The sequence below is a fragment of the Microcebus murinus genome, chromosome 23, assembly GCF_040939455.1.
Source record: "Microcebus murinus isolate Inina chromosome 23, M.murinus_Inina_mat1.0, whole genome shotgun sequence".
Taxonomy (NCBI): Eukaryota; Metazoa; Chordata; class Mammalia; order Primates; family Cheirogaleidae; genus Microcebus; species Microcebus murinus.
The window spans coordinates 16,939,868-16,959,502 of NC_134126.1; the positions used below are offsets into that span (position 1 = coordinate 16,939,868).

Genomic DNA, 19,635 nt, shown 5'->3' on the forward strand with positions numbered 1-19,635 from the left:
TGAAAAGTGTATGGATTCCAGGTAAGTTTTGGAGATAATAAGACTTTCAGGTGAGTTGGTTGTGAGGGACGAGAAAAAAGAGAAAAACCAATAATAACTTCTCTGAACTAGGGTGTGGTTATGTGGAATACATAAAACATTGGCAAAAGTTATTACTGCCAAAAGTTGAGTAATAGGTACCATTCTCTTTATTACTGTTTGAAAATATCCATAATAAAAAGTTTTTTGAAAAACCCTTTATGTAATCCTAGCTCTTGGGAGGCCGAGGCGGGCGGATTGCTCAAGGTCAGGAGTTCAAAACCAGCCTGAGCAAGAGCGAGACCCCGTCTCTACTATAAATAGAAAGAATTTAATTGGCCAACTGATATATATATAAAAAATTAGCCGGGCATGGTGGCGCATGCCTGTAGTCCCAGCTACTCGGGAGGCTGAGGCAGAAGGATCACTCAAGCCCAGGAGTTTGAGGTTGCTGTGAGCTAGGCTGACGCCACGGCACTCACTCTAGCCTGGACAACAAAGTGAGACTCTGTCTCAAAAAAAAAAAAAAAAAAAAAAAAACCCTTTAGCTTAAAAACTGAGGGTGTCATATTGAGTTGGGAAGACAAGGAAAATAATAGGTTTAGAGGAAAAATCAAAGAGCATCGTGTGCTAAGAAATAGAGACAGACTCACATAATAGAGATTTATGGAAAAGCTCCATGGAGACATTAAAACATTTAAGAAAACCATTTCAGAAGATCTCTAGGAGAATTGGAATGTGTTCAGTAGGATAAAATGCAGCTGAAGGAAGTTGGTTATCCGATCACCTCAGCAGGCAACACTTGTCCTTTCCTTTTCTAATGCTGTGTCCAAGTGGAGACCCGGTTACTCCATTTTTACTAAGACTGACTAGCTTCTGCTTACTCATGATTTACACTATTTTATGGCTTTCGCTTATTTCTTTTGTTTGTGGTTGTCTTAGATTCTCTCTCTTTCTTTGTTTCACACTCAGAGCTCATTTGAGGATTTTACTGAGTCTGTTAATCACTATCTAGCATAGAGTATCTGGGGGAGGGGAACATAGTGTTTATGTGAGGCCACTTGCCACTTCATGGGTCATCAGCCAGCCTATTAATGCTGCATTAATGTCAGGGATGCATCAGCGGTTTAATTAGCTATGGTAAGAGTGAGGGAGGGAAGGGAAAGGAGGGGATTTGTATAAACAAGCTTGGAAATTCTTCATGGCCCTATGTACATAAGCCTTTCAGAAGGGGATGTGCTTTGAGAATTTCTTAGAAAGGGATAGGGTAACTGGCAGCTACCTTATTTGTGGTGTTTGGTACAGTTACTTTTGTATTTATTTTGTAGAATCATAAAGTTAAGTGACTATTGTGAATAATCTAACAAACTTCCAAGTAACTTTGAGCTTTTCCAGATTAAGCCTCACAGGCATTGCATGTTAAAGTAGACATATGCATTTGTAATTTCAGAGGAGGTTCCAGTGTGACAATAATTATTAAATATATAAAATAGTGCTGGTGCTGAGTTATGGTATTTATTTGCAGACCCAGATGCCCACATCTTGAAGATCCCATTGATACATACTTGACTCTTTCTGGAATGGATTTTTATTTGTGAAATAACAAAGTTGGGGATTTGTGTGTGAGACTTGTTTTCCTTACAAATCCTGCTATTTCTTCCCTGATAGTATTAAGAGGATTAGTTTAGTCATAGTGTGCATAGACTTTGCTTTTTGACTCATCTGACTTGTGTCTTCCTAAAGGGCACATTGCTTTATGGCATTATAGCCTAATGAATAGAAAAGAAGGAAGACCTGCTATAAGATGGAGTCAGAGAAGCAAGTAGGCCTATAAGGCTTTGTGAATTTGGAGTTTATTCTAAGTGTGATCAGAAATCACATTATCTTGATTTCTGTTTTTTTAAGCTAACCTTGGCTGCTCAGGGGAATAGGTGTAGTAGGTTTTTTATTAGCTGTGCTTCTCATACTCACGAAGGTCATGGACCTATTTTTTACAGTATTTCATTTCAATGTTCCACTGTTACAGCTGGTTCTGGATCATGTGGACAATGATACCATAGTTGGAATGCATAAGTGTTAACAGACTTCCTTTAAATCTGACTTGTATAATATGTCTTCTTTTTATCAGCAAGGATATCTTAAATCTATGAATGTCCTAAATCTGGGGATCTTGTTGTTTTAGTTAAAAGCTGAAATATGTTTCTACTCATTCTAAAAACATAAAAAGATACTAACATGTGGAACATTGCTTCATTTGGATAAAATTTGAAATGGCCTAATAGATTAGAGTGATTTTGACTGATTTGTTCACACTGTGACTTGACAAACAGCAAATGAAACAGTATTGTTAGACCTCATTGACAAAATTTAAGGTGTACCAATCATTTCTGACTGTTCTTATTATCTATAGCTGAAGCCCTGTACCTTGTCACAGGTCCTATGTACATGGAGAGGGGGAATGTATTTGGGTGACAATAAAAGTAAGCAGAGACAATGAGGTTCAGAGGTTATCTGGATGTTCAGGTTAGTTACCCTGTTGTGTTCAAGACAGCATCTTTGAATTTCGATCCTATCCTTAAAATAAAACATCTTTGCCAAAGGAAACTATTTGTTGAGTGGGAGCAAAAATGGCACTAAGGCCAGGGAAAAGGATATGATCTCTGCCTTGAACTGCAACATCAACCAGAACTTTCCATGTATAACATCTATGAGATTTTGCTGAATAAAATGTTCTATACCAGGACTATTAGATATTTTACTCAGCTGTGGTTAAGAGACTTCTGTTATTTCTACTACTCTCTATGATTATGAACAACTCCAAAGGCATAGCCAGCTCCAGAGGCATAAAAAGAATCAGAGTAAATTTTGGCAGATATATGAAATGCAAAACAACATGTTATAGTCAAGGTAACATATATAGTCGCCTGGTTAGAATGTAAAGAATGAAAAGGGAACTTTTTAGTCTCTTTTGTTAGGAGTAGATAGTTAACTCAGAACCTACCTTTCCTGAGAGTCTAACTGGGTCTCATCTGCATTAAAGATGAAACCAGGATTGGAAGAAGTAGAGTGTCTTGAAGTCAATTTATGGTTGTGTCGAGTTGCTGTAACTGTCAAAAACAATGATAGGGTTCTCTACCAGTTGTTATTGGGTTGACATTATTATGACCAGCAGAGGAGAGTAAACTTTTATTCTGTGTTAGTCTCAGAGAGATGTGTTTTGGGCTTTAGGAGTGCTGCAGTGGTGTATAGGGGTAGCAAAAGAGTAAAGTGGAGCAGCAGGCACCTCCACTGAATGCCGACCTGGAGGACATCTGGCTGCTACTTTAGCAGGAAACTAAAATCCCCAGGGTACTTTTTATCTACACAAGTCTGTTAGCTCTTTGAGAGTAGTTTCTTATTTTTATCACAGAAGAGTAAAGGGTTTTTGTATTCAGAGAGAGTACCAGGGGTCTGGACAAGGCTTTTATAAGAAAGGAGAAAGCCTCTTTAGTTTTTTCCTGATTCTATGTTGATTCTGATTCTGATTCTAGCTGTCAGCTATAATCAGGGCTTAGTGAAGAAAGCATATTCTAGTATCTACTATCAGCAACAGCCAGCTATGTCCAACAAAGTATGTGTCTGTAAATGGAAAAGAAGCCAAACTCTATAAAATAATTTGAAGAGGTTTATCTGAGCCAAAATTGAAGACCATGGCCTAGAGCCATGCACAAGAAGCCTTGAGCAAGTGGACTCATTGTGGTTGGGTTGCAGTTTGGTTTTATACATTTCAGGGATACAGGAATTATACGTAAAGTCGCAAATCTGTAAATCAATACATGGAAAGTATACGTTGGTTTGGCCTGAAAAGGGTGGGACATCTCAAAGCAGGGGCTTATAGGTTATAGGTAGGTTTAAAGACTTTGATTTGTAATTGGTTAAAGAAATGAAGCTTTGGCTGGGCACAGTGACTCATGCCTGTAATCCTAGCACTGTGGGAGGCCAAGGTGGGAGGATTGTTTGAGGTCAGGAGTTTGAGACTAGCCTGAGCAAGAGCAAGACTCTGTCTAATAAAAGAGAAAAAAAATTAAAAAAAAATGAATCTTTGTCTAAAGGCTTCCAATTCTTTAAGTTAAGGAAGTCTTAATCAGAGACAAGCACTTGGACATATACCCAGACTCAAGTGATTTGTTATATAAATTGAGGACCTGCAGATTTGTCTTGCCTAGCCTTAGGACTGTTAATGATTTACAAAGGATAGCTCCAAGAAGGGAGAGGGGCATGATGAGATATGTCTGACCTTCCTTCTCATGGCTAGGAACTCAGATTTAGGGTATCCCCTTGGCCAAGACATTCGTTGGGTTGGCAGTCTGATCTTGGTTCTTGGTGTGCTCTTGGCAGAACAGAGACCAGACACATCTATGGCAAGACCAGCACTAAATGAAGTATTGAGGAAGAGCAAGATAGGTTTATAGAGCAAGAGCAATATACATTCATCACAGATGACAAATGGGACCCCTGTCATAACAAGAGGCTCTGGTTATGGTCTGGGGTCTTGTATTATACTGTGTGGATTGGGCTCTCCTAGTGGTTCACACATCACCAATGAACCACTTTGATGGACAGTTAACATGATAATTAGCCTTAGGTTACTTGAGGTCACTTTCCAGATCCTATTGTGCCTGGGCTGCGGAATTCCCTGTATGCGTTTGCAATTGGCAGGGCACCTGCCCTTGTCCTTTTTCCCCAGGTGTGGCAATTGCTTGAGACAGCATCACGGTGGGGCACTTGTCTTTGTTCCTAGGAGAGTGGGAGTCCCTTTCTATCTACATAACACATTCAGTATTCTGGGTGGGGGGAGCTTAAGATGTCATTTTAGTTCACATGTCTGTGACACTGGTATACTTAGGAGCTTTAAGGATGGCTTGCTTCTATTATAGAAGACAAACATTTTTTTTTCTATAGAATTTCATGCCTGTATTTATCTACTTGTGCTACCATAACAGAATACCACTGACTAAGTGACTTAACACAAGTTTATTTTTTCACAGTTCTGGGGATTAGGAGTCTAAGATCAAGGTCATCAGGGTTGGTTTCTTATGGGGCCTTTCTTCCCAACTTGCAGATAACTGCCTTCCTGCTGTGTCTTCACTTGACCTTTCTGTGCACACACACGGGGAAGAGAGCGAGTTCTGGTGTATCTTCCTCTTGTTATAAGGACACCAGTCCTATCTGATAAGGCCCACCCTTATGACCTCATTTAACCTAAATTACCTCCTTAAAGGCCCTGTGTCTAAGAACTGGCACTTTGGGGGTTAGGGTTTCTACATGTGAATTGGGACTGGGGAGGTGACACAATTTAGTATGTAACAATGCCCCAAATAATGGATCCATGTCAGGCATAATTTCTAATTGGGCAAATAAAAAGAATAAGGTTGAGGAACGCCTACTTGCCCATAAGTAAATACAATAAGAGACTGAAAAGGCAAACAGAATAAGCTTTCAGGGTGGATTGGGATGGAAGAAAAGGTAAAACAAAGATTTTCTTCCCTTCCTCCCTCCTCCCCCACTCCCCCCAAATGTGTGTGTGTGTGTGTGTGTGTATGTGTGTATTATTTATTTATTTTTTTAATATGGAGTCTCAGCCTATCACCTGGGCTAGAGTGTGGTGGCATTAACCTACCTCACAGCAACCTCAAACTCCTGGGCTCAAGTGATCCTCCTGCCTTGGCCTCCCGAGTAGCTGGGATTATAGGCATGCACCACCATGCCCCCATGCCTGGCTAGTTTTTCTAATTTTAGTAGAGATGGCGTCTCGCTCTTGCTCAGGCTGGTCTTCACCTCCTGAGAGCAAGTGATCCTCTTGCCTTGGCCTCCCAGAGTGCTAGCATTACAGGTGTGAGCCACCACACCTGGCCAATTTTCCTTTATATTAACTTGGTTTTAACTGGCATCATGGCAAGATAGTGGCTGGCTTGGAAAAGTTGGAAAAGAAGGTAGATGTACTATATTGTCTACTGATTAATGGTCCTGCAACATATAATACATATAATAGCTTTGCTGTTTTTTTTTTTTTTACAGTATTATAAAAGGCTTTTAGTTGGGATTATAATTTTTTTTGCTATAGGAAAAAAGTAATTAGAGGGGAACATTTTGCTCAGCTTCATGGTAAAAAGGGAATTGAGGCAGTTTGGAAGAAGCTTGTAAAGGCTTAATTTAATTTTAACTGGCAAGACAGACTTAATGGGCATATTAAGCCAAAGGGTAGGAAGTATAGAACTGAGGATTTACTCAATAAATAGGTAGTGATAAATAGGCAATAACTGGCTTAGAAAGCACAGGAAGGTCTGGGTCAAGGTCTTCAGTTAAGGAAGGCAGCATGGAAATTGTCTATTCAAAAGAGACTTTGAAATACCCACCATTTACAGAGGCAATTTTGATTTAGCAGATTAATAGGGAATGAAAACATGCTGGGCAGATAGAGACCCCAGAGGAATGTTTGTCTACAGGCTGAGATACAGAATATAGCACAACTTGATTAAAGATTCTTAGGGCCTTAATGATCTGGGATGATACTGGAAAATCTTTTGCTTTATTTCATTATTTCCATTAGACTGTGATGCCATCTGTCATGCAGGAGACATAAGCACCAGATTGGCCAGATGCAGAAGGAGGTGTGCTCAAGATATACTAAGGATGTGTCCTAGGTTATCCTCATGAGGAGTGGCTGCTCTATGCAGATAGAATGTTGAGTGAGCACAAAGAAAATTTTGCAAAAAACGAGATCATATAGTGTATACAATTTAAGAATAAAGGCCGGGCGAGGTGGCTCAAGCCTGTAATCCTAGCACTCTGGGAGGCGAAGGCGGGCGGATTGCTCGAGGTCAGGAGTTCGAAACCAACCTGAGCAAGAGCAAGACCCCGTCTCTACTATAAATAGAAAGAAATTAATTGGCCAGCTAATATATATAGAAAAGATTAGCCGGGCATGGTGGCACATGCCTGTAGTCCCAGCTACTCGGGAGGCTGAGGCAAGAGGATTGCGTGAGCCCAGGAGTTTGAGGTTGCTGTGAGCTAGGCTGATGCCACGGCACTCACTCTAGCCTGAGCAACAAAGAGAGACTCTGTCTCAAAAAAAAAAAAAAAAAGAATAAATAACAAAGTTAATCCTACTTGAATTGAAAGTTGAAGTAAAGCTGTAAGAGTTAATGAATGAATTAAAGTTAACTTCCTTTAAGGTTAGAAAGAGGCCGGGCGTGTTGGCTCACGCCCGTAATCCTAGCACTCTGGGAGGCGAAGGCGGGCGGATTGATTGCTCGAGGTCAGGAGTTCGAAACCTGCCTGAGCAAGGGCGAGACCCCGTCTCTACCATAAATAGAAAGAAATTACTTTGCCAACCAATATATATAGAAAAAATTAGCCGGGCAAGGTGACGCATGCCTGTAGTCCCAGCTACTCGGGAGGCTGAGACAGCAGGATTGCTTGAGCCCAGGAGTTTGAGGTTGCTGTGAGCTAGGCTGATGCCATGGCACTCACTCTAGCCTGGGCAACAAATCGAGACTCTGTCTCAAATAAATAAATAAAATAAATAAATAGAAAGAAATTAAATGGCCAACTAATATATATATTAGTTTGAGGTTGCTGTGAGCTAGGCTGACGCCACGGCACTCACTCTGGCCTGGGCAACAAAGTGAGACTCTGTCTCCAAAAAAAAAAAAAAAGGTTAGAAAGAAAAGTAATTTTAAAAATTGAGTGAAATTGTAGTTTTTCAATGACTAATTGTATTTGTGAGTATTTTTTTCTTTGGGTCATTTGTAATCAAATTAGAAAGAGTTCATGCCTTTCCCCATTTTAATTTTGAAAAGATTGTAGGATCATTCATTTGCGAATTTTAGTTTCTGGTCTTGAAAATGACCTAGACCAGTACCTTTTGTGCTGTGTTAGAGGGAGAGCTCTAGGCTTCGACAGAAGTGCTGTGTAGCTTCCTCATCTCTGCTTTTATCTATTTCGTATATTGTAATTTTATAGAAAAATTTGGGAATCAGAAGTCCTGCTAATTCAAACTAAAAAAAAAAAAAAGAAGTCCTGTTATCTTTAAAAAAAAGTTTGAAAAATATTGGGCATTACATATGTTGGTAACAGACTAGAAAAAAAAAAAACCTAGTACCTCCTGGTTTTGTACCAAACCAGGAGACAATGTCTGGGATGGTTTGGGTTGTCACACTAGGGTACTCTGGGCGTCTTTTCTATGCATTTGTTCTTTGTTTATCTTTGTATATCATATGTTCATTATTAATCTCTTGATGTACCAAGGGATTTCTTGAATTTATTGAAAGAAATTTGATTTACCTGAAATTTCTTCTTCCCCCACTCCCTACACCTCCTTACTTTCTTTTTGTCTTTCAGAATTGCCGAAGTGCTTATGTCTCTTGCTTTAAAAGTATAGATGACTATTTTATTTCTGTGACTTAGGTGGTAAACTACTGAGACTTACAGTGAATGTGCTGACAGCCCCTTAGATTACACTGGACTCTACCGGCACCACTATGTTGTATAGATAGATATCTGTGAAGTTAACATAATGACAGTAACAACATAAATTGTAATTGTAAATTGTACTAAATTTAAAAGCTTTAAAAAAAACCACTCCTGGCTACTTCAATGGCTGTGATAAACCAAAAAATATTAGCCACTCTGTTTACCCAGTGATAATTTACCAGCCCCTATAATGGCCAGCTATCATTGAAAGGCTGGTTAAATTACTGCAATTTCACCTAATCTGCTACATTGTGAAAGAATAAGCACTTGACAAATTTGTGGGCTTAAAATCAAAAGAAAATAAATTTTGAAAGTATGTGCTCTAGTCCTAGTTGTTAAGAAAGAATTCCTGGGCCGGGCCCGGTGGCTCACGCCTGTAATCCTAGCTCTCTGGGAGGCCGAGGCGGGCGGATTGCTCAAGGTCAGGAGTTCGAAACCAGCCTGAGCAAGAGTGAGACCCCGTCTCTACTATAAATAGAAAGAAATTAATTGGCCAACTAATATATATACAAAAAAATTAGCCGGGCATGGTGGCGAATGCCTGTAGTCCCAGCTACTTGAGAGGCTGAGGCAGGAGGATTGCTTGAGCCAGGAGTTTGAGGTTGCTGTGAGCTAGGCTGACGCCATGGCACTCACTCTAGCCTGGGCAACAAAGCGAGACTCTGTCTCAAAAAAAAAAAAAAAAGAAAGAATTCCTTTTCCTAGTCCATATTAGTGACTTCCATATTTGTGCAGATTAAGAAAATATTTTTACTGGTCTTAATTCAAAGAAAATCCTTGAGTTTTGGCCACACTAAAATATAATTATAGATTAATAGAAAATCTCCACAATGGAATTATGTTTTATAGTTAATGGATGAATTTAGTGTGTTAATTTTAGTAACTAGGTGCAAGTTTTTGTGGAAAACCAAGGTGATTCCTGGTGTAGTAGTACCTTTAATAGTGAGGTGCTTTTTTAAAAAATTTCATACCTCGCCTGGGAAATGAACTATGAACTACCTTGTTAAATTTTAGGATCGCTAGCTTCAAGGGAGCAATTTTAGTGACTATGGGCCCCCTATTGTTGGGGGAGGCTTTCCAAAAACCTAATTAGTAGGCAGATGCCTTTATGGTTCAAAACCAAATGATGAGCTTGCATCTTGTCAGCCACCAAATGTGTGCTCATGCTCTATTAGGCTTCAGAGAGCATTGTTGTTTACAGTCCTGTTTCTTGCCTGAGCTTTCTTGATGAACTAGAATCAAGTTTTGTTGTGAAACCTCCTACTAGATCATTGTGATGCAGCTTAAAGATGAGATTTCCTCATCTCCACTATACCAGTATTTTCATCGAGTTATTTGTGCTTAGACTTGAGGCTTCCCTGAAAAATATGACACAGGAACTATTTCAGACAGACTCATACTCTATTCTTGATTTGTATTTCTGTTGCCGCCTGCCCTGCGCATTTTACTGGTTCCTCAAGAACTTTTTTTCCTGTGTCAACTCAGCTCTAAGTAAGGACTCTCTGGCCCAGCCTAGCCTGGCTTTGACCTTCCTTCCATTGCCTAGACAAATGGTTTCCAGCTAGGGGCAATTTTGTACCAAACCAGGAGACAATGTCTGGGATGGTTTGGGTTGTCACACTAGGGTACTCTGGGCGTCTTTTCTATGCATTTGTTCTTTGTTTATCTTTGTATATCATATGTTCATTATTAATCTCTTGATGTACCAAGGGATTTCTTGAATTTATTGAAAGAAATTTGATTTACCTGAAATTTCTTCTTCCCCCACTCCCTACACCTCCAGCGGATTTCTGCTTTACATTTGCTTCATAATCTTACGGTAAAATTTACTCTGCTTAGGGGAGAATAGCTAAGCTTGTGGGGAAATGATCAATTTTTACCTCTGTTTATAATTTTAAGAATATTATTTGATTTTGGTTATTGTCATTAGAGACTTTTTATCTTATTGAGTCTGATGCATTGAGTATTGTGCATTAGTCACAAAGAAGAGTTACTTTAGAGTTACATGTGACCAGGAACTTGCAGTTACAAGGCTATATAGGTGCTTCCCCATGTGGCTGTGGGTCAAAAGATGTATGGAGCTTGTATTTAGAGCACAACACCATTGTATTTTGTGACAAGGGAGCATCATACTTGAAAAGCATAACTAAAGCTTTAGGTCTAGAATTTTATGGGACATCAAACCGTAATGATGAGATAATGTAATATTATATAATATTGTAGTATTTTCTAACCTGTTTATAGTATGGGGTGCCCACTGTACACATCCTACCTTTACTGTGGCAAAATGGGAGGATTACTTGCAGTCCCACAGTTGCAAGGAAAGATGGAGAGGTAGAGAGAACATAGAAAAGAAAATGAAGTGAAGATTTTGGTTTTCTGCCTGTATATTCCTTTTTCATCATTAGATGAAACCAGAGTGCTTAGTCTACATGAAGCTTCATTTTCTGGCTTCATGTAACTAAAAATGTACATTTATGAGATGGCTAAGCAAGTTAGGGATATAACCAATGACTATGGAATAGTTTTTCTGAATTTGCTTACAACTAAGTGACATCTTTCTATTTCCCATGCTTTCATCATGGTTAGAAATTCATGTTTGCTTCTGGGGTTGCTTACAGTCTATGTGTTGGGATAGGGGCAGACGGAGCTTGATTATAATTTGACACTGAATTCTAGGCTCAACTAAGAAGGCTGTGATACAGCACATTCTATCCTTTCTTGTGTCTAACTTTTTTCTACCGTGGATATGTCAGTCAGAATCTTGAACTGTTAAATCATAATATCACTTAAGAGAAAACATTACTAAGGATTGCATATACTGGCTTTGAATTGATTGTTCATTGTCATACAGTTTCGTGTGCAGGAATAGATAGTAGGTTATTCAAACATCTTTGTGAATACGAAAGACAGGGAATGCTGTTATTTACTCATATATGCTACTAGTGGACTGTGCTATATTTGGAGTTGAAAAGTAATATAAGGCATAGGCTTTGCCAACAAATGGGCTTCTAGTCTAGTACGGGAGAAATGCAGTCACTGAATAGATAAATAGGTAGCAGAGAGTATTAGGACTTTCAATTGTAGTACATTTGAAAGAAGGTAAAAGAGTAGGATGAGGTTGCCACAGGAACTAGAACTGCAAATGGAAAGACAGAAAGGAGAGGGAAAAGTATTTTTGAAGGCGTGCTTAAAGCAATAACTCAAGAATACACTCACTGACACATTTACGTATAGTAGTCATCTTTAATTAGTTCAAAGAACTGCAAAAAGATTATCCTAGAATAAAGCGATAAGTAATAAGGTAGTTCTTTTTGAGAAAAGGCTTTTCACTGACTGTGAGACTAGAGTCAAATCCCAAGTGAAGAAAGGCTTCTCAAAAAGCTATTATAGCTATCCACAAAGATGAGCAGAATGATAGGACAGAAAGACCACTTGAATTAAGAGTCAGGAGGCTGAGATTCTATTAATAGTTTGGGCTCTGACACTAATTCTGTGGCTGGAAGCCCATCCTTAAGCCTCCCTGAGACTCCATTTTCTTTACTATAAAGTAAGGTTTTGGACCAGTTGGTCTCTAAATGCTTTCCATCTTTGAAATTCTTTGTCACTTTGTCTTTTCTACACAGGTAAACATCAGATCCAATCCTTGTTAGTGGCATTATTTCTACTGGGAAAAACTATGAATATTTGCAGCTCTTATGTTCAAAGGGCCAATTTTTCTTGTATATAAAGAGTGTGTGCAAATTAGTTAGCAAAAGCAGAAACCTAACAGGCAATCTACACAAGAAACTGTTCATTAAAAATTATTCAGTTTGTTCCTTTCCTTTCTATAAAAATGAGAAGTTTTTCTTAAGCATATGAAAAAAGATGCCTTTAAATATATGAGCAAATGCCTATTTTCATTCATAAGAAAAATTGCAGTATAAAAGTATGCTGAGATAACCATGTTTTACCTATTAGATTGACACAGATCACAGATCCAGAGTTAAAACATCTTTTGAAAAGTCTACAGGAAAGCAAGCACTTTCAAAAATTGCCAGTGGGATTAAAAATTATTATGGCATGTATGGGGCACAATTTGGGAATATGTAGCAAATATACTAATACACATTCCCTTTGACCCAGCAATTTCACTTCTAGGAATTTAGCCTCCTGATATATTTCCACACAAACAAACTGACAAATATGATAGTTTGTAATAGCAAAAGATTTTGAACACAAATGTCCATCAATAGGGGACTGGTTAAACAAATTATGGTGCAGCCATTAAAAAGAATAAAGAAAGTTCATATGGAATGAAGTCTAAGATATATATGAATTACATATATATATATATAATGCTACCATTCTTGCAATAAAAAGGGAGGAAAGGGTAGAAAATGTATTTGTTTTTATGTGCATGAAGTATCTCTGGAATCACACATAAGAACTGATTGCTTGGTCTCTAGAGTTAACAACTAGGTAGCTAGAGTACAAAAGTATGAGAGAGATTTTTCAAAGAAGACCTTGTTACATATGTTGAATTTTTAACCATGAGGATTTACCTATATAATAAATTTCGAATGGAAAAAAAGAAAACACCATGCAGGTCAAATAAAAAAAGGAAGCATCACATTGTATAAAATACTTTTATAGATCCTACAACCTTAATAATCTCATATATTTTTTTCATTGCTCTCTAGTTGGAGATACTGTAGCTGTCTCTCTCTGAATAGGACTATTCACTGAATTTCCTAATATTAAGTCATTCCTGAAGTGATCCTTATGTGACCTTTTTTTAATACCTTGCTAGTTTGTATTTGTTTATATTTAAAATTTTTGCATTAATATTCAAAACTGAGATTTGTTTCTAGTGGGTATTTTGTCAGTCATCTTTGACTTTATGAACCTCTATAAGAGAATTGGAAAGATATCTTTTCCTTTTTTTCTTCCCCCTTTCCCCTCAAAACAGACAAGCTAAGTTGAAATACTCTTGATATTTTTGCATATACAGTAACTGTAGTTTTATCCTCAGGAAGAAGAAGGAAATACATGCAAAACACAAAAAACTTCCTGGCTCCAAGATTGTGTTTTATCCCTGTCTCCAACCAATGATCTTATGGTCATAGCTCGGGAGCAAAAAGCTGTATTTCTAGTGCGTAAGTATCCTATTACTTTTAGTGGCCTTTATTTTAATGCATAGGATGGAACAGAAAATGGATAAGGTAGAAAAAAAATGTTACTTCTATTGTATGCATTATACGGTGGCATCTGTAGTATGTATATATGTATGTATGTGTGTATTTATTTATTGTTTTGAGACAGAATCTCACTCTGTTGTTGCCCAGTCTAGAGTGCAGTAGAATCATCATAGCTCACTGCAATCTCAAACTCCTGGTCTCAGGCAGTTCTCTTGCCTTAGCCTTCTAAGTAGCATGCCACGACATCCAGCTAATTTTTCTATTTTTTGTAGAGACAGGGTCTTGCTCTTGCTCAGGCTGGTCTCGAACTCCTGGCCTCAAGTGATCCTCCTGCCTCAGCCTCCCAGAATGCTGGCATTATAGGCGTGAACCACCATATATGGCCTTGTATTTTATATATTATATAACACTTTTTATTTCCTTTCCTTTCTTTTTTCCTCTCTCTCTCCTCTCTATATCTCTCCTTTCTATTCTGTTTGTTTCCTCTCTATTTTTGTTTCTTGGCTATTGATACTTTAGCTGTCTTTCTTGGTATTTCAGAGGCAGTGCTGGACATTGCCCAAATATCTCAAGGGACAGAGCTAAAAAAGGTCACTGACCTTTTCTTAGTAACAGTGTGATTTTCAACTATAATTTGAAATCTTATAATATTACAGATTTCTGTTTGGGGCATAAATTTTCATCTTATAATTTTTTGTTGAAGATTAAAATTAAGGTTTGAGGATATATAGGATATGAAAAATCCTACTGACTAAATAGATTATGTATAAAATGGCCATGGAATGGTCTTACAAAGCAAATTTACTTTCTAGTAGCATAAATCTAATAGAAAATTCTTCTTTGCGTCTGATGATAAAAATAGTCTTATAAATAATACAGGTAGGGTGGGCATAGGAATTAATAACTTTATTCTGCAAGAACTGTGACACCATTATATCGGTTTAATTGCAGGAAGGAGAGGCCAGGAGACTTGGTGATTTTATAAAATCTTATAAAATTGTTAAAGCATTATTTTATATTTACCTGTAAAAAGCCCCAAATCAGTTAATACAGAACTATTAAATTTTGTACTTATCATGCTAAAGGGAAAGAGCAAAATTTGTAAATTACTATTTTAGTTATTTTATATGATATCTTAATTTTTTCAGCAAAATGGAAATATAGTGATAAAGGAAAGGAAGAAATGCAATTTGCTGTTGGTTGGAGTGGTTCTTTAAATGTTGAAGAAGGGTAGGTACCAGTTAATTTTTTTTTCTGTATGTTAAATGTATGTATGTAATTGTTTGAATTATAAGAGAATGTATTAAGAAGTTTCATTATTTGGAATGTTTAGTAAATGTATATGTATCTTTAGAGGTTGTAGAGAATGATTCAGTCGGCAAATTTAATTTTGCATATGATTAAAAAAAAATCTTCTGTTTGAAGATTTGAAGAAGATTTGAAGCAGTAAGAATCCCATGAAATCCTTTTTACATTTTGTCTTTTCTCCCTGTTATCCATTACTAATTTTATTCATCCAGAAATGTCAAGGGCAGTCATTATTTTCTCTGCTCTGCTGGTATTGGGCTTGTACTTGAAGGGTACAATGCTACATTAATTCTTAAAACTCATAAATACTTCAGAAGTGCAAGTTGGTACATTTAAGTTTCCTGCTGACCCAGTAAAACTTTTAAAACCATGATCTCTGGTGTGGTTATATGATAGAGCTGCTCACCTAGAACCTTGGACCTGAAACTTTCATTTAAAATTTTCATTTAAATTTTTATGACTGAAAACTGTCTTATCAGAACGAATAAGAAGATCCTTCAAACTTTGAATTCAGACAAAAAACAACCAAGTGGAAGTGCCTAGTACATGCCTGGCACATTAGATACTCAATGAAATGCTTTCTGCTATTGTCAAAATAAGTGATATTTCTCCTTAGGTCAATTAGTCAAAACATTTTAAAGACATTTAATTTCTGTCAGAAGTGCAAAGCAAACGTATTACTTTAAACAAGCACAAAGATTACTTTTGTTACCTAGTATGACTACACTCCTAGTGCAGGAGTGTTTATAGTTTCTTGAATAAGCTGGTGTTGGCCCTCAGGCTTGACAGGTCAAACAAAGTCAGTCGATAGGAGTTGTTTTGACTTTGAGACTTAGGCTCTGAGCTCCTGACAAATATTTCAAGTCTACATGCCAGGGGAAAAAAAATATTTTTTAGGGAACATCAAACCTAACATATGCTTATAAATGGTTATTGGAGCCATTTCTGCAAAAGAAGAAACTAGCAAGTCGAAATAAAGGTCAGTCCCTAAAACAGTGTATCCTGCAGAAATGCAGTTTGCATGTAGTGTGACCAGTAGTTCTTTGACCCTCTGCCAAGCCCCTGATCTCTAACAAGGAAGCAGGCTGAAGTTCTTGGCTGAAGCAGAGGAGAAAGGGGATGGTAGGAAATGATGGCCTACTGATCATTTGAGATTTTCTAAGGACTGTATACAATTATTCATATAAGTAAAGTTTTGCTTTCTTTATTTTGATGCTTTTCCTGACAATACAGAATGAAAAATCCTGGGCTTTTTGGTATTTTTTTGTTTTTTTAAGAGATGAGTTCTCACTACGTTGCCCAGGCATGTCTCAAACTCCTGGCCTCAAGCGATCTTCCCACCTCAGCCTTCCAAATTGTTGGGATTATAGGCATGAGCCACTGCTCCTGACTAAATCTCGTTTTTTATTAACCTCAAACACATGTGATGTTATATTTTATGTGAATGAATTTTATGGCCCCTACTTATGGTGGAATATTATTGTATTTTTACTTATGCATTGAATAAAACTGGTCCACGGAGGTCATCTTCCACTTACTACCATTTAACATCAGATATAGAGAAATAAAAGTAGTTGATGAGTTCAGTGGATAAACATATGATTTTGTTTTTGTCTTTTAGGGAATGTGTAACCAGTGCTTTATGTATCCCACTGGCAAGCCAAAAGAGGTAAGGATAAATAAGAGTTATCTGTTTTCTTTGCTTTGATATATGAGCTGTTAAGATCATCAATTTTGTTTTAACAGGAGTTCTACTGGACGTCCCGACTGGACCTGCATCGTGGTGGGTTTTACTTCAGGTTACGTACGCTTCTACACTGAGGTAGGTTGAGTTTTCAGCAGTTCGAAAACAACAGTTGACTGCCTCCCTGTTAAACTAGTTTGTGGCTTCATTACCTGCTGTTTGGAAATGTGTAGTTGATGCTTTATGGGGGTAGAGGCTGGGACAGGCAGTGGAAAAGTTCTGAGAGAAGATACAGAGGAGAGCAATTGTAGTCTGAAAAGAGAGTACCTGGTATCTGTAGAAAACTATTGGGGAAATGGTATTCTGCCTGGCCATACCTGCTCAGGTGTATTGGTAAGAAAACAAGCAGGGCCCTTCTCTGTGCTTCCTCCTAGAATGGTGTGCTCTTGCTTGCACAGCTTTTGAATGAGGACGCAGTTCTTCAGCTTAAATGCAGGACCTATGAAATCCCACGACATCCTGGCGTGACTGAGCAGGTAGTATAAACAATTATGTTCAAATAGTAACTGTGGCATTACTTTGAAGCAGTCAGTCTTTCCCCTCTTTATTGGGTGGAAACATTAAAATACCTTTGTCTGTGGCACAGTTAGCTGCACTGTCATAGTCTAGAAATAGAGAATCTGTAGCTGAGTAAAAAATACCCATCTTGCTTTTAGTTATTTAATGAAATAATGTATGTTTGTTCTACAATAAAATAAAATACTTTAGTTAAAAGCCAAAAAAACTTTCTTATTTTTAGAATTTAATAGTGACTTAATTCAAAATGTGGTATTATATAATTTTATGTCTTTTAATTTGGATTTAGGTGTTAAATTACCTTATAGTAAAAGAAAAAAAGTTTTGGCTGTATTGTTAATAGTACTACTACTTTGTATTTAACTATTTCTCAGAAAAAGGATTATTAAGTTTTTGTTATAGTGGAAAATATTTTGTATTCATTGAAGATCTTAACTGAGAAAATAATACTGTTTAGTATTGAAGGCTGTTACTTCTTCTTAGGTGCCTTGTAAGATTTTGGTTGTCTCACAGTCAAAAAATAATTGCCATTTAGACCAATATCCTTTTATTTGTTTTGCAGTGTACATAGTCAAAACTATACAGTATACCTTCCTTTTTTGTACCCTGGTCTCCAAAAGATTTCAAGTAAACAGATGTATAGATTGTATGCATATGTGGACTTAAATTGCATGATAGATGGACTAGAGCTATAGAAGAAACTTAATTTAGTAGGAGACACTAGTACTAAAATCTGTTAATACCTATGAATAAATTAGTAATACAAAGCAATTCCTAATTAAGTATAAATTTATATGGACAAAATTCTGTACAAATTTGGAGAAGGGGAGCTCAATTATGACTAGGACAATAAGGGAAAATTTCATTGAGGGGGTGAAATTTGCATTAATTCATAAATAATGGGTATAGAATTAGGTAATGGGGAAAGGGGAAAATTATTTTAGGTAATTAGGAGAAAAATGTGAGACAATTCAAATGTAAGACTATCTATCCAACAACAAAGAAACTGTTAGAAAACAATGAGAAACTGTTAATAGGCAGAGTGGCCAAATTTTGTATAAATTCAAAAGCCAAGTAAAAATTAGAATTAATTCAGGAGATGAGAGAAGCTCCTAAAGATTTATGAAAAGGAAGTGATGCAATCAGAGGGATATTGAAGAGCTCTTTCTTCAAGATGAACTGGAGTTAGGGAGGCTAGATACCTGGTCTTTTAAGTTATTTGTTATAGATGTTGACAGTTAAGAGCCAGGACTAGAATGGCTGTGGAAAGAAAGAAATGGTCAATATAAAAATCATTTTGAAGGAGCAATTAATTGATAAAACTTGGTTATTGTGTAGAAATGTAGAATATTAAAAAAAGAAATGAGCTAAAGCTGTCTCTAAGGTATTTATCCTGGGGAGTTCCATTAACAAAGTTGGAAGAAGGGACTGTTTTGGCAGTAAATAAAAGTTATTTATTGTGGTTTTGGACATGCTGAGTTTGAGGCAATGGTAGAAAATAAAATGAAGATACCAGAATCAAGATAATGATATGAAACTACTGTGTAGGCACAGAGACTAGATTGGAGATGATGGTTGAAGTCAGAGGTAATGAATGAATTCTTCTAAGTAAAAGATACAGGAAAATAAAACTGCAGGCTGAAGACTTAAGTCTTAGTAACTAATAATATTCACCATAAGGAGATAGAAGATGGGACTACTGAAGGAGACAAAGAATGAGCAATTGGAAATCTAAGAAAATAATCTGTGAATTCAGAATTCAGGATAATTTTTAAGAGTTGTTTTCCATTTTTCTACAAATTCACTGGATGATGAAGGTTCAAACACTTTAAACTTGGTTATGTTTATAATACACCTAGCACACTCATTGCTTCCAGATTTGAATTAGAGGAAATTTGCTTCTGTGATCTCTGATAGATCTGGGAGTATATTAAAAAGTATATAGGTCAGGCACGGTGACTCACACCTGTATTCCTAGCACTCTGGGAGGCCGCGGTGGGTGGATCGCTTGAGGTCAGAAGTTTGAAACCAAACTGAGCAAGAGCGAGACCCCCGTCTCTACTAAAAATAGAAACAAATCAATTGGCTAACTAAAAATATATAGAAAAAATTAGCCAGGCATGGTGGCATGTGCCTGTAGTCCCAGCTACTCGGGAGACTGAGGCAGGAGGATTGCCTGAGCCCGGGAGTTTGAGGTTGCTGTGAGCTGAGCTGACGCCATGGCACTCTGGCCCAGGCAACAGAGTGAGACTCTGTCTCAAAAAAAAAAAAAAAAAAAAAGCATATTTTTTATATATAAATTGATGTCTCAGCTGGGCTCGGTGGCTCATGCCTGTAATCTTAGCACTCTGGGAG

At 37.3% G+C, this 19,635-nt stretch overlaps 1 protein-coding gene across 3 annotated transcripts in view; it reads left to right on the forward strand.

Moving 5' to 3' along the window:
* The window catches only part of RAB3GAP2 (RAB3 GTPase activating non-catalytic protein subunit 2), a 96,115-nt gene that overhangs the window by 20,683 nt on the left and 55,797 nt on the right, over nt 1-19,635 (forward strand). For 2 of the 3 annotated variants that reach the window (XM_075997044.1, XM_075997045.1), the window contains exons 3-7: nt 13,535-13,670; nt 14,861-14,942; nt 16,642-16,689; nt 16,767-16,842; nt 17,139-17,240. In XM_075997044.1, coding sequence (XP_075853159.1) covers nt 13,535-13,670; nt 14,861-14,942; nt 16,642-16,689; nt 16,767-16,842; nt 17,139-17,240 — 444 coding nt within the window. The remainder of the gene's footprint in view (nt 1-13,534; nt 13,671-14,860; nt 14,943-16,641; nt 16,690-16,766; nt 16,843-17,138; nt 17,241-19,635) is intronic. The other variant, XM_020284424.2, reaches the window with a different exon arrangement.